The sequence below is a fragment of the Pelobates fuscus genome, chromosome 6 (assembly GCF_036172605.1).
Source record: "Pelobates fuscus isolate aPelFus1 chromosome 6, aPelFus1.pri, whole genome shotgun sequence".
Classification (NCBI taxonomy): domain Eukaryota; kingdom Metazoa; phylum Chordata; class Amphibia; order Anura; family Pelobatidae; genus Pelobates; species Pelobates fuscus.
This window is the reverse complement of record NC_086322.1, coordinates 72,090,474-72,104,454: the sequence shown is the minus strand read 5'-3', so window position 1 is coordinate 72,104,454 and position 13,981 is coordinate 72,090,474. Positions and strand designations below refer to the sequence as shown.

The following is a 13,981-nucleotide window of genomic DNA, read 5'->3' as shown; positions in this document are numbered from 1 at the left end:
TACCTATTTATTGTAATGGCAAAAATGGCTGTCACTGCTAATATACCTTATATTGTCCTCTAGCACAGATTGGCACAAATGTATTTTTGGGGTCAACAAGGTGTAACTAAGAATACTGATGCAGCCGTACAATGGTATGAGAGAGGCGCACTGGAGAATAATGATCCGGTGTTAATGTACGATTATGCAATCCTCTTATTTAAGGTATGTGTGTTTTATTTCCCAGTAGTAAGTTTAGATGCTATGCTCCGTACTGTATTTTCTGGTTTTATTTGATAATTTCTATTTTTCAAAGTGATATTCAACCAGCTTTTATATACCGAGTTTTAAATCCCTCCCATCATAGTTTTAATGAAGAATGTTGCTAACCTGATAATACACAGACACATCCACTAGATGGCAGAAGAATCCTTTCTAGAAAATGTCAATTTGTATTTTACAAGCTTGGTTTAAATGCTATAATATTGGTTATTGTATCAAGAAAGTAAAGGACCAAAAACCTATGCTGTTACGCACAGTATATATAGGGTACGAAGGAATCTGTGCAGAACAAATTTTTATTTTAGAGGACAAAGACTGAATAAATAACATCCAACTGGATATAGCCACCTGCTCTCCATAACCATTGACCGAACTAGGCCAAAGAACTTGACAGCAATAATGTAGTGAATAATAGAAGTTGATTTATCAGATGGATTTACCAACTAATATTGGAACCCAAAGTATAGATATCCTTTTTTGTAGGCGACTAGTGCCAGTAGTTTATTACAAATAGACATCTGCCATGAAGTGTGATTTACCGATTTCAATTATCTTTGATAGGGTGATGCTGTTCCGAAGAACAAGAAACTTGCTTTGAAGCTGATGAAGAAATCGGCTGCTAAGGTGACCGTGACTTTCTATTCTTTATATTAAATACCTTGGAAAAACAAATGTCAATTAAATAAAACATAATTTAGCATTGCAAAATAAGTACATTAAGTACTATTAATATTTCCGCCCTTTTTATGTGTTTTTAGCAGGGGTCAGATGATTACATGGCAAACTATTTCTACTCCTTCATTTATAATAATTATTTTCATTTGTTTATAAAGTGGCAGTACATTTCTTAGCTATGCATTCATTTAGTAAATGATCTAATAATAATAATAAATTGTTATTCCCTCTTTATTAACCACCAAAGCAACAGCCTTATTGCATTTAAATGTCCTAATTCAGCTTACAATTGTAAGTTTAATATATTCAACTATTTACAATAAGCAATCATTCTGTTATTTCAGCCATACTTGTATTTCAATTTGGCTGCAACCTTGTTTAACTGTTAAAAAATAGCCAAATTGAATAGAATTCCAAAAGGAGGAGGGGAATAAAATAACAGATACATCAAAATATCAGTTATACCAGTTGCATTTGACCCTGTTTCCTATTTAAATCCACAACAAACAGGGACAGAATGAAGCACTTAATGGGCTGGGATGGTATTACCATACGTTCAGAAAAGACTATGTGAAAGCTGCCCGATACTGGAAGAAAGCATACATTATGGGCAATGCAGATGCAGCATTCAACCTTGGAATTATGCACCTCAATGGCATATATCCCGGAGAACCTGAGATCAACGAAGTACGTATAGCAGTAGCTCTATCGTGACCAAGCTTTGTCCACGGCTTAAAATAAATGGTGCCTTTTGAAATGCGAAAACAATAATGACTGTTATAAAAGTATTTAAAGGAACATAAACACCATAACCACTGCACCTTGCTGTAGTGATAATGGTGCTAGGATTGCCTTGGCGCCATCCCATAGTAAGTAGCCAAACCAATTAAAAACACTATCTCTTCAGCCGGAAGCTACTGCATTTCACTCCCCACCAATGAGTCAACCCTGCATGGCCAGACCTATCTTAGTAAGAGGGGAGCGCTTGCAAAGGCTGCAGACAGCAGATCTGCAGCTTTTTGATGCTGTTTTCATATATCCCCAAAGACAATCTGTAACAGTATAGCACAATATTAATGTGAAATTCAGATGAAAGTGAATGTAAACTAAACTTTCCCTTCACAGACGCGTGCTTATGAATTAATAACCAGAGCATCAGAAGGGGGACATATTGAAGCAACTATACACTTAGCACAATATTTATTCACTGGCAGCTTGAAAGGTGTTGCGAGAGATCTCGAGGCAGCCATACGGTAAGGAGTGTTAACAATAATAGTCTAAATACAAAATTACTTGATTTGTCTGCATTTAAGCATGTAACCACTAGAGGTCAATGTAATGCTTATGTCTATGGGCATCATCCATTGAATTGTTTTAAACTATTTTTTATTAGGTCGCCAAAACTGGAGCTCTTCCAGCACCTAAGACTATTCGCAGTAGTGTAAAACTGCTAATAGGAGATAATAGGCTGGAAGGTATATTCTTAAATTCCACTGGTCATGTAGTTGGAGATTACAATTGATCGAACCACAATCTGCAATTTCAAGCCTAGTGGCCATTTGCTACCTATAGGCCACCACTTGGGTTGCAGTGACACACTGTATCCACTATACAGACACACATGACATCTCTTACACACACTGCATCCATGCGGGCAGGCTCAGGAGCTGGCCCTGTGGGTGGATTTGGAGGTGTGCCCTGTGAGCTGACTCGGGGGCTCTGAGGCCTTGAGCTGTGTAAGGGGTTCAAAAATTTCTGATGGCAGCCCTGTGCTTGGAGCAAAAAATGTATGGCGTAAGTAGTAACAGGGATGACGAGGGTAGAAAGAAGGTAGCTGGTAAAGGGGACAAGAAGGAAAGCGGACACAACCTGAAGATGCAACAATGATAATATTTAATAGAAAGAGGTGTTAATGCTTGGAAAACTCTAGCAGAAACGAATTCAATGGAAAGGACCATGAGGACTTGAAATAGACACAGCACTGTTTTTCTTGGCAGGATACAACATCACAAATAAAGCCAGGAATTTGCACTGGCAGACTAGATGGGGTCTGGTGTCATAAACATATCACTTTGTGTTCTTTTGTGCTCATGTGTTTGTCGAATAGTAATAAGTAATACAATTGTAATAAGTAAGAACTACTTTTGTGATCATTCTTAATTAAAATATCCGGCACACAATGTCGATCTACTATGTGGTTGATTATAACTTACTGTATGCAATAGCATTGGTGCCATTCATTGTTTATAGTCTGTCAGGGTCATATTCATTTAAACAATGCTTATATTTTAATGTTTGTTCACAGAAAGGGCTACGGTTAGCTACTGCACAGAATAATCATCTCCTTTTGATTTTTGTAGGTGGGCGAAGATTGTGGCCGAGCAGAATGGACTCATCGGGCATGTCATTAGAAAAGCTTTGAACGCCTATCTGGATGGGTCTCTGTAAGTTCAAGCAGTCTGTTTACTTTGATTACACGTAGCTACTGACTTCTTATGCGCATTATATAGTTGAGCATTGAGATAGCGTGACCTGTGTCATATGAGCTTGTCATGGTGAACACAATGCAAAATGCATATTCTCACTGTCTAGTAGTTTATCAGCTATTGATGTGTCAAAATATATCTTTGTCCCTGTTTTGTATTGCTCATGTCATTTTCAGCAAATACAGCAACATAGGAGTTATTGATTATGTCAGACAAAATACCCACATATTAGTCCGTTGTTAATGTCTTCTAAGGGTTAGTTCTGACTTGGGTGTCACTCCCAGTCGACAAAAAAGCTGTGAACCCATAAATATACCCAAATGGCTCCTAGAATCCAGATGGGCTTATCTCAGCTGTCTTCACTTGAATCGTATCAGTGTTTGATCAGGAGATACTTACAGTAACATAAGCACTGGCTTAGAGTAGTATTAAAACCCTGATTCCACTCCGGGGATTCCTTATGAAGATATCTAGTGAATGGGCTGGTCTGCCAGGGTGCAGATATGTAAGATGGCATCTGATACAGAGTTAAAATGTGCATTTTGGAATCCTCTAGTAGTGTTGGATAGAGTGCCCCCTTTAGGCAGGGTAGCATTTATGGGTTTATTCTTACCATGAATGGGGTGTCTAGAACAGGAAAAACATATCTTTGCAGTTCAAGTATGAATTTAGGAATTAGACTTTTGTTAACAGTTTTTGTAGACATTATTGTTATTTATTTCTAGAGATATTATGATAGAAACATACAGTATTGAAAAGACAGTTTATACCAGCAGAATTTGCCTTAAAATAAGATGAGAAGCAATGCAATAAACTACATAATTACTAAAAAAAAAAAAAAAGGCTGCAAAAACAACTTTAAATTTTTTTGGGGGTATAATGAATTACCTCTAAAGACTCCAATTGTGTTTTCATTTATTTACTTGTTTTTTTAAAGATGGGCTCTAAGCCCGTTTGAATCACTAACTCTACACTTGCTATTGTGAGTAATGTTTGTTCAGTGACCTCTAAAGATCTCTGGTCTTTTCCCTACAACCCCTAAAGAGCACATAACTAGCTGAGCAAGCTGAAAATAATGTAAATAACCCCTTATAAGGCAGAACATACATTGCTTCCCGTGTACTTGTAAGACTTCTTGGGGAATGTTAGAATTCTAACTTATATCTCACAAGAATTTTCATTATCTCTTCAGAAATGAAGCGTTTCTTTATTATGCATTAACTGCCGAGGCTGGCATTGAAGTGGCGCAGACAAACTTGGCATATATCTGTGAAGAAATTCCTGTAAGTGTCTTGGCTGAGTACTTGTTACATATAGTTACATAGCTGAAAAGAGACTTGCGTCCATCAAGTTCAGCCTTCCTCACATATGTTTTTGCTGTTAATCCAAAAGAAGGCAAAAAAACCTAGTCTGAAGCGCTTCCAATTTTGCAACAAACTAGGACAAAAATTCCTTCTTGACCCCAAAATAGCAGTTGGATGTCTCCTTGGATCAAGCAGCTAGTACCCCACTAATTAGAAATTATATCCCTGTATGTTATGTTTTTGCAAGTATTTATACAATTGCAGTTTAAACGTCTGTATGGACTCTGATAAAACCACCTCTTTAGGCAGAGAATTCCATATCCTTATTACTATTACTGTGAAAAAAAAACTTTCTTTGCCTTGGATTAAATCTCCTTTTTCCAGCCTAAATGCCTGACCTTGTGTCCTATGTATAGCCCTGTTTATGAATAGATTTCCAGATAATGGTTTGTACTGGTCCCGAATATATTTGTATAATGTTATCATATCCCCTCTATACGCAGTTTTTCCAAACTAAAGAAATTAAAATCTTTTAACCTTTCTTCGTAACTAAAATGCTCCATTCCTTTTATCAATTTTGTAGCTCGTCTCTGCACTTTTTCTAGTGCCATGATATCTTTCTTTAAAACAGGTGCCCAAAATTGCACAGCATATTCAGATTTATAAATCTTACCAGCGATTTATAAAGAGGCAAAATGATATTTTCATCCCGAGAATTTGTGCCCCTATTTATGCATGACAAAACCCTTACTGGCCTTAGCAACTGCAGATTGACATTGCATATCGCTGTCTAATTTGTTGTCTATAACAATTCCCAAATCCTTCTCGTGTGTGGTTATCCCTAATTCACTACCATTTAGGGTGTAAGTTGCTTGTGCATTCTTGACCCCGAAGTGCATAACTTTGCATTTCTCTACATTAAAAATGTTGAATGTTGAAAATTAAATAATTTGTTTACATGTTTAGTGTACTAATAAATGTGTTTTACTCCAGGAACTGACAAGACTACATGCGTCTAATTGTGTCTGGAGATACTATAATTTTTCAGTACACCAGAATAATCCTTCATCTTTTGGTAAGTGTCTTGATTTAATTTTTAGCAGTGTTTTCGATTTTTCACATTTACAGTTTGTTTGTTTTTATGGTACGGTCTTTTTTATTTACACCTCCAACATGTGCATAGATTATTTAAATGTCTTAATTACAGCAATTCTCTGCCAGAACAACTTCAACTCCTGGATCAGAGCTGACAGTGATAAGCAGGGTCGGACTTGGAAAAAAATTTGGCCACGTCATTTTTTTTATCACATCGGACAAGCGTGAAGGGGGCAGGGCCAGAGAAGGTGGGGTTGTGTCATCATCAATGGGCAACTCTTGAGGATAAGACACTTAGCGGGTTAGTGACAATTGTCATCAATTCAAAGTGAATTTCAAATTTAAGGCTAAAAATAGCTGAACTGAAAGTATTTTTGGCATTCATTTTGAATTCCCTTTGAATTCCTGGCAATTCTCTCGTTGGTGAATACTGGCTCTGTGAGTATACACAGTATATAGCAAAGGATGAGTCCTAGTTATGCTAATACAAAATGAAGCTGAAAACGGTTGTGATTCACTGATTTTCACAGGTTTGACATTTGTGCCACTCTGTCGTGTATGTGGGTTTCAAGGCTTAGATCAATGCAGGTAATAAGATGTATGGCTGTCTGGTACCTCCTACCAAAGCACATCATTTACTTCCAACTCAGCCTAGTCTGAATTACACCTGGAGCCTGCACTCTGGAATCCAGAGGTTCTGGCAGAGTAGCCTGTTTTAAAGGTTCTGTTACATTGTGTAAATAGAAAACTACTAATGCCACTGCTGTCAGGCCCACATTAGTAGAAGTGTCAACAGATACAATAGAACTCAATGTCCTAGAACTTCCCTTCTGATTTCATAACCCGTTTCATATCTGCATTGGAATGTACCCCGCAAGCTCTCTAGACCTGAACAAACAGACATTGAACAGTTAGTTCTCAGGCCTCCTGATTAGGTTTGTTTTTCAAAACCTGCAGTTTGCTAACATTGATTTGGAAAAACCTAGTTCAGTATTACGTCATTGGAAGAGCATGCTGTTTTTATGTACATAGAGTATTATGTGTCCTAGAGAAATATAACGTTTAAAATGAATACCAGCGACACTGTATCTTCTGTGAGGGTTAGTGAATAGTTTAATCTTTATACATTTTAAAGTGTGCTTGAAAGAGCTTTACTTTCATTTGATATTTTATGTCTACTTGTCGGCATTTGCAAATACGTGATCTATTACTGTCTAAAAACCAGCCTTTCTGTTTCATTTATCAGTTTATATTTTTTGTGTATGTGTCTCGTATAGCTTTATTGAAGATGGGAGACCTGTATTATTTTGGTAGCAGAAATCATCCCAGAAATGTAGATCTATCTGTAAGGCACTACACAGAAGCCGCCCTGCAGGGTGAAGCCCAGGTATGTTCCTTTAACTACCCTTTAGTATGCAAAATGCTTATTGCTGCATTGGTAAACAGTACCCTCAACAGATAATAGCTGTTCAGCTGCCTGATTATTTTGTATAGAAAAGAATATAAGGATCTGTAAAATTAATCGGAATATCCTTCAAGGATTTTGAGCCCATTGTTTGCTAATTATATTAACTTTCCCAGAGCAAAAGATTAGGAAATGTATATATGTATTTTAAAAGACTCATCTGTCATTGCTAATTAGATGTCAATTTTACCTAATGTTGTGCTGTTTGAGGTTCCATTAATCTTTCTGTCATCCAGTGAGATCTTATCAACCCATAACATTTTTGCTTATACAGATCTGTTTTCATATTAGGTATAACATAGGTATGGCTGTGTACATAGATGTTGATTTGTGCTTTAGACCATGGTATTTAGTAGGCATGTGCATTCGTTTTCGAACGAAAGTGTTTTCGGCCGAAATTCCTGTGGTTTTCGTATTCGTCAGCAGAAACGTAAACGAAAGAGCAACATACGATAATGGAAACGAAAGGAAAGAGGAAATGCCGAATGATTACCTTTTCATTTCCATTTATGTTTATTTAATTAGCCTCCATGCTGCGGGATCATTATGAGAGAGTACATGTAACAAAATGTTATAGTAAAACTATAACAATGGTGCAATAGGAAAAAATAGCTATTTAGATCTAAATAGCTACTTTTCCCACAGTACTCTTACCAGCTCTCTCACTTCTATGTAAGTTTAAATGACAGCAAGCAGCCAGTGTCTGCTAGCTGTCATAAAACTAAATATAAATCAATATGGGTGTCAATAGGACCCCCATATTGATAAAAAGGAGGTTAAACCCTCCCCAATGTCCCTACTTGTGGCATGCCGCGAGTAGGGGCATATCGCCTAAATTGAAATTTTAAAACATTAGTGACTGGGCGGCTAATGCCGCTAGTTAAATAAGGGGGGACCTGACTCAGGTCCCCCCTTCCCTCATGGTGAAGAACACACAAGTTAAAATGGGGGGGACATAGTGTCCCCACCCATTGCCTGCGGGTGGGGACCCTAACACAATAATGTTAGGGGGGACCTAATGTCCCCCCCGGTCCCCACCCACTGCCCGCGGGGTGGGGACCCTAACATAATTGTGGGGGGGACCTAATGTCCCCCCGGTCCCCACCCATTGCCCACGGGTGGGGACCTTAAAATTATAATGAGGGGGGACCTAATCTCCCCCCCCCGTCCCCACCCATTGCCGGCGGGTGGGGTCCCTAATATAATAATTGCAGGGGGGGTAGTAATATTTTTTTTACAAGGAGGGAGCTGGTAGATATGCCGGCTCCCTCCTTGCCTTTTTTCTTTTTTTTGTGCACGCGCAGTGCTGTTTTCGTCCTAATGGATGAAAACGAACACATTTTTTATGATTTTCATCAGAAAACGAATGGTTTGAAGACGAAATTCGGGATTGACGAATGACATTTTTATTTAAAACGAAATATTTCGTAGAAAACAAAAATTTCATTTGTGCACATGTCTAGTATTTAGTTTCTGAGCAAAGAGGATTCACTAGGGGGCAGTAGTAAGCCAAGTACTCTGCTCTGAGATTTTACCTCTGCAGTAAGCACGTGTAGACAAAATGGCTGGCCCCAAGTATGATCAAATGCATCTTGTCTACCATTGGCTTTACAATTTTACATCCACATCACAGGTTTAATAAAGTCTGATAAAATGAGATCTAATTAGGGTTTTTAAGTTTTACATTTCCTTTGTTAATGGTGGGAAACATGTAAAATAGGGACATTTTGCTTTCATAACTTTTGTTAACAAAACAATTACCGGTAATCTACAATAACTGATTTTAAATTCCCTCTGTGCATTTAATGTTTATATCTGTGCTGACAATTATTTGCTTCCAGGGAGGAATGAGTTCCCCAAATGTTGTTGTACTCTCAAGCCACATAAAATCAAGTTCAATTGTATTTAGAGGAATTTACAAACACTTGCGTTTTTTTTTTTTTGTATTATACAAAAAGTTAAAATTTCAATAGAACTTGCACTTTTTTATAAACTTTGTTTTGGAAATCTTTATTTTAGTATCAATAAAGAGACAATGTTTAGAAAGGTACAAGGAAGTCAGCAAGTACATACAGATAACTGCAGAGCTAAGAGTTTTTATTACACTGTACCACATCATGCATCAGATTAACCATGATTATGTCCATCTGGGCTCAAGCTGTGAATTGTCCATTTGAAAAGTAGACACAACAAAAGCCATCTTGGAGTTATTCTGCGTAGTGAACTGATTGAATGAGTAAAAGAGAAGAAAGTGGAACATAGCTGTCCCAATATATGTAAGGGAACCCAAACACACAGACTCTAATCTGCAACAGAGTATGCTACAATCTGTATTATTGGCTTAACATATAAATGGTCAGAGAGATAGCCAAAACCAAGAGTAGGATAAATGAGAGTAAACGTTAGACAAGCCAAATATCAGGAATACAGAGAACAGAATAAACTGTAATCAAGCCAAGGTCAGTAACAGGAGATCAAAAATATCACAAAAGCACTATATGGCTAAACAAGAGCCACAACAGGGCTATTGGGATGAGAAAGGCCGGGGTTTAAATACCCGTGGCTCTATTAGGATTGGACCATTTCACAGATGAGCTCCATAAGATGTGAGGCTGGTGGACTGCCGATTTTTCGTCATTCGTGTGCGCCGAATAGTCGTTTTGGGGCACTCCATTCAGACATGGGTTCCCTTGTGCGTTTTCACATCAATTATAATTTCACACCCCAAGAAATTGTACAAGACATTGAACTTATTATGTTTAGGCCTCTGTTTATTATTCAGTTGGTAGCATTCCTCGATTTGTTTGTTAGAACAATCAGTCTCAGGAATTATATCATCCGTAAAGTTTCCCAGTTTATATTTGTGACTTCATTATTTTTTTTTTTAATTTCTTTTAGGGATATTATAATTTAGCACAACTTCTTCAAGAAGGGATTTCTATACCTGAACGCTTTTTACAGTATTTGGAGATTGACCAGTCTTTTTATGGAAATAATGAATCTCTTGTGATGGAATTGTATGAAAGGTAGAAATTTTAACAATTATTATTTCTAAAAAAAATGTGTAGATTATATGTTACCTAATAAACACTACCTAACCGCTATAGCAATATGTAGCTATTGAAAGGGACATACGTATTAAAATTGTCATATTAAAGGGCTTCTCCAAACTTCCTAAACAATGTTGCCTTCTGTTGTGGTGATGGAGCCAGGAGTACCTTATGAATACTTTGACCTGATTCCCCTGTAATGGGGCAAACCGATTTAGGAATGTTTGCCACCTTATCTGCCTGCTGGGTTCCTGGTCTGCCCTGAGCACTGGTAACACACTTCCTGCAAACTGATCCAGATGCCATCCATTTGCAGACTCAGCTAACCACCGGTGAATGGATTTATAGGCATGAAAATTCTATTCCAGACTGGTTAATGATGTCCCGGTGAAACTGACAAACATGGAGTTATACCTCCGGCAGCAGCGGGGTTTCACAGCAAAGAGCTACACATACAGACTCCAGGCACCATGACCACTTCAAATGACTGAAATGGTTGCAGTGTTTGGAGTAACTCTTTAACTATTTTCAGAAAAAAACATTATGTTCTGAACATTATGAATTAAAACAAGACATTCTCTACATATTTAATGTGCCTTCTGAAAAATCATGACTGTACACGTACAATACTTCAACTCCTAGAATGTGCACTCAAAACCTGACGCACTGAGAATGACGACGATTTACTGCGACCATGGTATTTTTTAGAATGCATGCAATATAACTACATGCTTGCTATGAAACAGAGATTTAATGTCAGGCAAAAACAGGAACTTTGCAGGACTTGTGAGCATTTCAGATAGTTTGTCTATCAAGCCATACACAGTAGGTAGTGACGTCCGCAATTGCGTTATAGTTAATAACTAAAAGTAATGTTTTTATGCCACACTTTACTGCTCCTAGTGTGAAATGCACTTTTGTGCATTCTCTCAGATGTCTGCTGGTAATTGATAAATGTTTAGTTTGCCTAAATTAAACTGTCACTATGAGTGCAATAGCAACTTGGAATTGTTGCATAGTTGATGCAGTGAAGAGTACCCTGCACCTGTTATCTGATCTATGACTGCAGAATTAGTAAGTCAGTCTGCACAAGTAGGAAGGCTCTCTGTTTCCTCTAAGGAGGGAAAACCAACCTGGAACTGGGGAACATGTATGGTGTGAATCTTTGACAATCACTAAACAGTTAGCTATGCTGTGTGTACACCGAAAGCAGCCACAGTGTGACTGTTTTCAGTTTAGAAATCATTTCTATACATCCTATGTAAAGAGGGGATCTCGAGCTTGGCGATAAACTGCTTATCCTGTGATCCCTGTGTAGCTCAGAAGTTTATGGGAATCCACGCCATACACTAGAATGAGAGGCTACTGAATGGTGGTGAGGAGGTCTGTACGCTGTGCATCTTCTGATCAAATAAAGTATGCATTTTTTTATTTTAAATAGACGAAAGTATAGGATAACTAAGCGGTTCCTACCCCAACACTAAAAACAGTAGTGTTAAGGTAAAGCCGGCTATCCTAAGCACCTATATGAGACTCCAGGGGTCTCTCAGGGCTTAACCCTATAATAAACTACACAAGAAAGAGAAAAGGGTGTATACAGAGACTCTCATCAGAAAAAGAATGAGAATCACTGTATTACCTGGATATATCTGTAGTCTTAAGGGTAATGGTAGAATGCAGTAATAAGGTTAAGATCAACAATCTTGGTAAGATAAAGTACACCAACAAAGAAACTAATGAATAACCACCTAATAAAATGAACTCCTATGTCTGCAAATATGTATCAGCTCAGAGAAAGGGGACTATGTCTAAATAGAGTAAAAATCTATATAATAAAATGAGCTTTAATACATTGGCTCAAAAAAATAGAGACTCTTCTAGACCCCCAATAAACTGAAATCAGTTACATAAAAACACCAGATTATCCCAGAGACAGATATAGGCTATGTGGTATAGTCTCTGCCCCAATTGAGGGAACAGAAAACAGATTGTGTTCCCTAGATGCAGGCAGGATAGCCAAATACTGCCCAATTACCAAAAACATATATGAATACAATTGGAGGCATTAGTCAGATCTCTCCAATAGAAATACATATACTGTATGTATACCAATGTCATTAACATAAACCTAGGAGACAGGTACTAGCCATGTATAAAGTATGGAGGAGGATAGTAATGAAAAGTCTTATGCCAGGCAAAAATTGAACTGGCAATAGTTAACTTGCAAAGCCTCTCTCCCTGTAAAACTGGCTAGATAGGAATAGGAGGAATACATAATAAGAAAGAGTTGCATATTATTAGTCAAAACGTGCTTAAAGTAAACAGTGCAGTGCCCAGTGCCCATAACCCACCCTTCCTCTGAGCTGATACATATTTGCAGACATAGGAGTTCATTGTATTAGGTGGTTATTCATTAGTTTTTTGTTGGTGTACTTTATCTTACCAAGATAGTTGATCTTATCCCTATTACTGCATTCTACCATTACCATTAAGACTACAGATATATCCAGGTAATACAGTGATTCTCATTCTTTTTCTGATGAGAGTCTCTGTATACACCCTTTTTTATTTTTATTTTACTAGATAAGTGAATGAAAAGTTAACCAAGGGATACGTCAAGGTGTCTTCTACTGGCTAGAACCATAAGCCCGGGAAGACCTATGACCATACCCCCTGTCAAGCAGAGAGGTCACCTAGTTGTAATTGTAGAACAGGGGATAACCCTAATTACTAGAATTAGAAAACTAATTTATTTGCATATTTGTGATTCATGTAATTCAGTTTAGTACCTATAGGGAAATATTTTTTTCTCTACTCCAGTTAATTGACTTAAAAAGCAGCAATAAGGAGGGTAACGTGCACACTGTCAGCTTTAATGTGAGGGTAATTACATGTGCAGACCGTGTGCCTATATATAGACACTCCAATTTAGAGAACCATAAAGTAATTGGACAATTGGTTGCTCAGCTTTTTCTTGGCCAGTTGTGTGTCAGATTGTTAGTAAATATACACAGAAGCTTAAATAAGTCATAGAGGGGATTCTATGTTTGGTTTTGCACTGGGAGTCTTTTCTTGTGCTTCATTTCTCTCTTAAAAAAGGGACTAGTGCCATTGAAGCAGACCCGGGCCTCGTGTGTCCGAATATTCAGAAATATAAGCTAAGTAGAAACAGTGATACCCATGTCTGTCAAAGCCTTTTACTATCCAGTTTCCTACACAATTATGGTTGCCAAGACAGCGCATACAGTGTGTATGGGATGCTTATTAGTATGGCGCACATGTACATGGTCACTCACATTTTCCATGATCATTGAATGCAGCACAGCTTCATCTGGTCAAAACAGAACTAGCTCTTCATTGACATAAAGCTCCAGTGTGGTCTTGCTACCAGACTTCTAGTAGAGATGCCAGTGTACCAGTTTACCATTCTGCACTGATTGATTTGCATTGTTACTATTCTTAATTCTCTAATAATGATTTCTGCTTGTTCCTGGCTAGTCTTGTTTACTACATGTTCTGAGCCTTTGTCTGTTCCTATGCATCCTTCTTGCACCTACCAGTGACCTGATTATGTATTATCCATATCTGTCTGCCAGGGTAGGTGTCTGCACAATGTCAGGTGATGTCCATGGATTAGAGATTCTG

The 13,981-nt window shown here is 37.8% G+C and overlaps 1 protein-coding gene across 1 annotated transcript in view; it reads left to right on the top strand.

The window, feature by feature from the left end:
- SEL1L3 (SEL1L family member 3) overlaps positions 1–13,981 on the top strand; it is a 58,752-nt gene that overhangs the window by 35,898 nt on the left and 8,873 nt on the right. Inside the window, exons 13-21 of the mRNA XM_063457852.1 lie at positions 64–204; positions 823–885; positions 1,447–1,623; positions 2,062–2,189; positions 3,297–3,380; positions 4,615–4,705; positions 5,720–5,801; positions 7,099–7,208; positions 10,185–10,312. Coding sequence (XP_063313922.1) covers positions 64–204; positions 823–885; positions 1,447–1,623; positions 2,062–2,189; positions 3,297–3,380; positions 4,615–4,705; positions 5,720–5,801; positions 7,099–7,208; positions 10,185–10,312 — 1,004 coding nt within the window. The remainder of the gene's footprint in view (positions 1–63; positions 205–822; positions 886–1,446; positions 1,624–2,061; positions 2,190–3,296; positions 3,381–4,614; positions 4,706–5,719; positions 5,802–7,098; positions 7,209–10,184; positions 10,313–13,981) is intronic.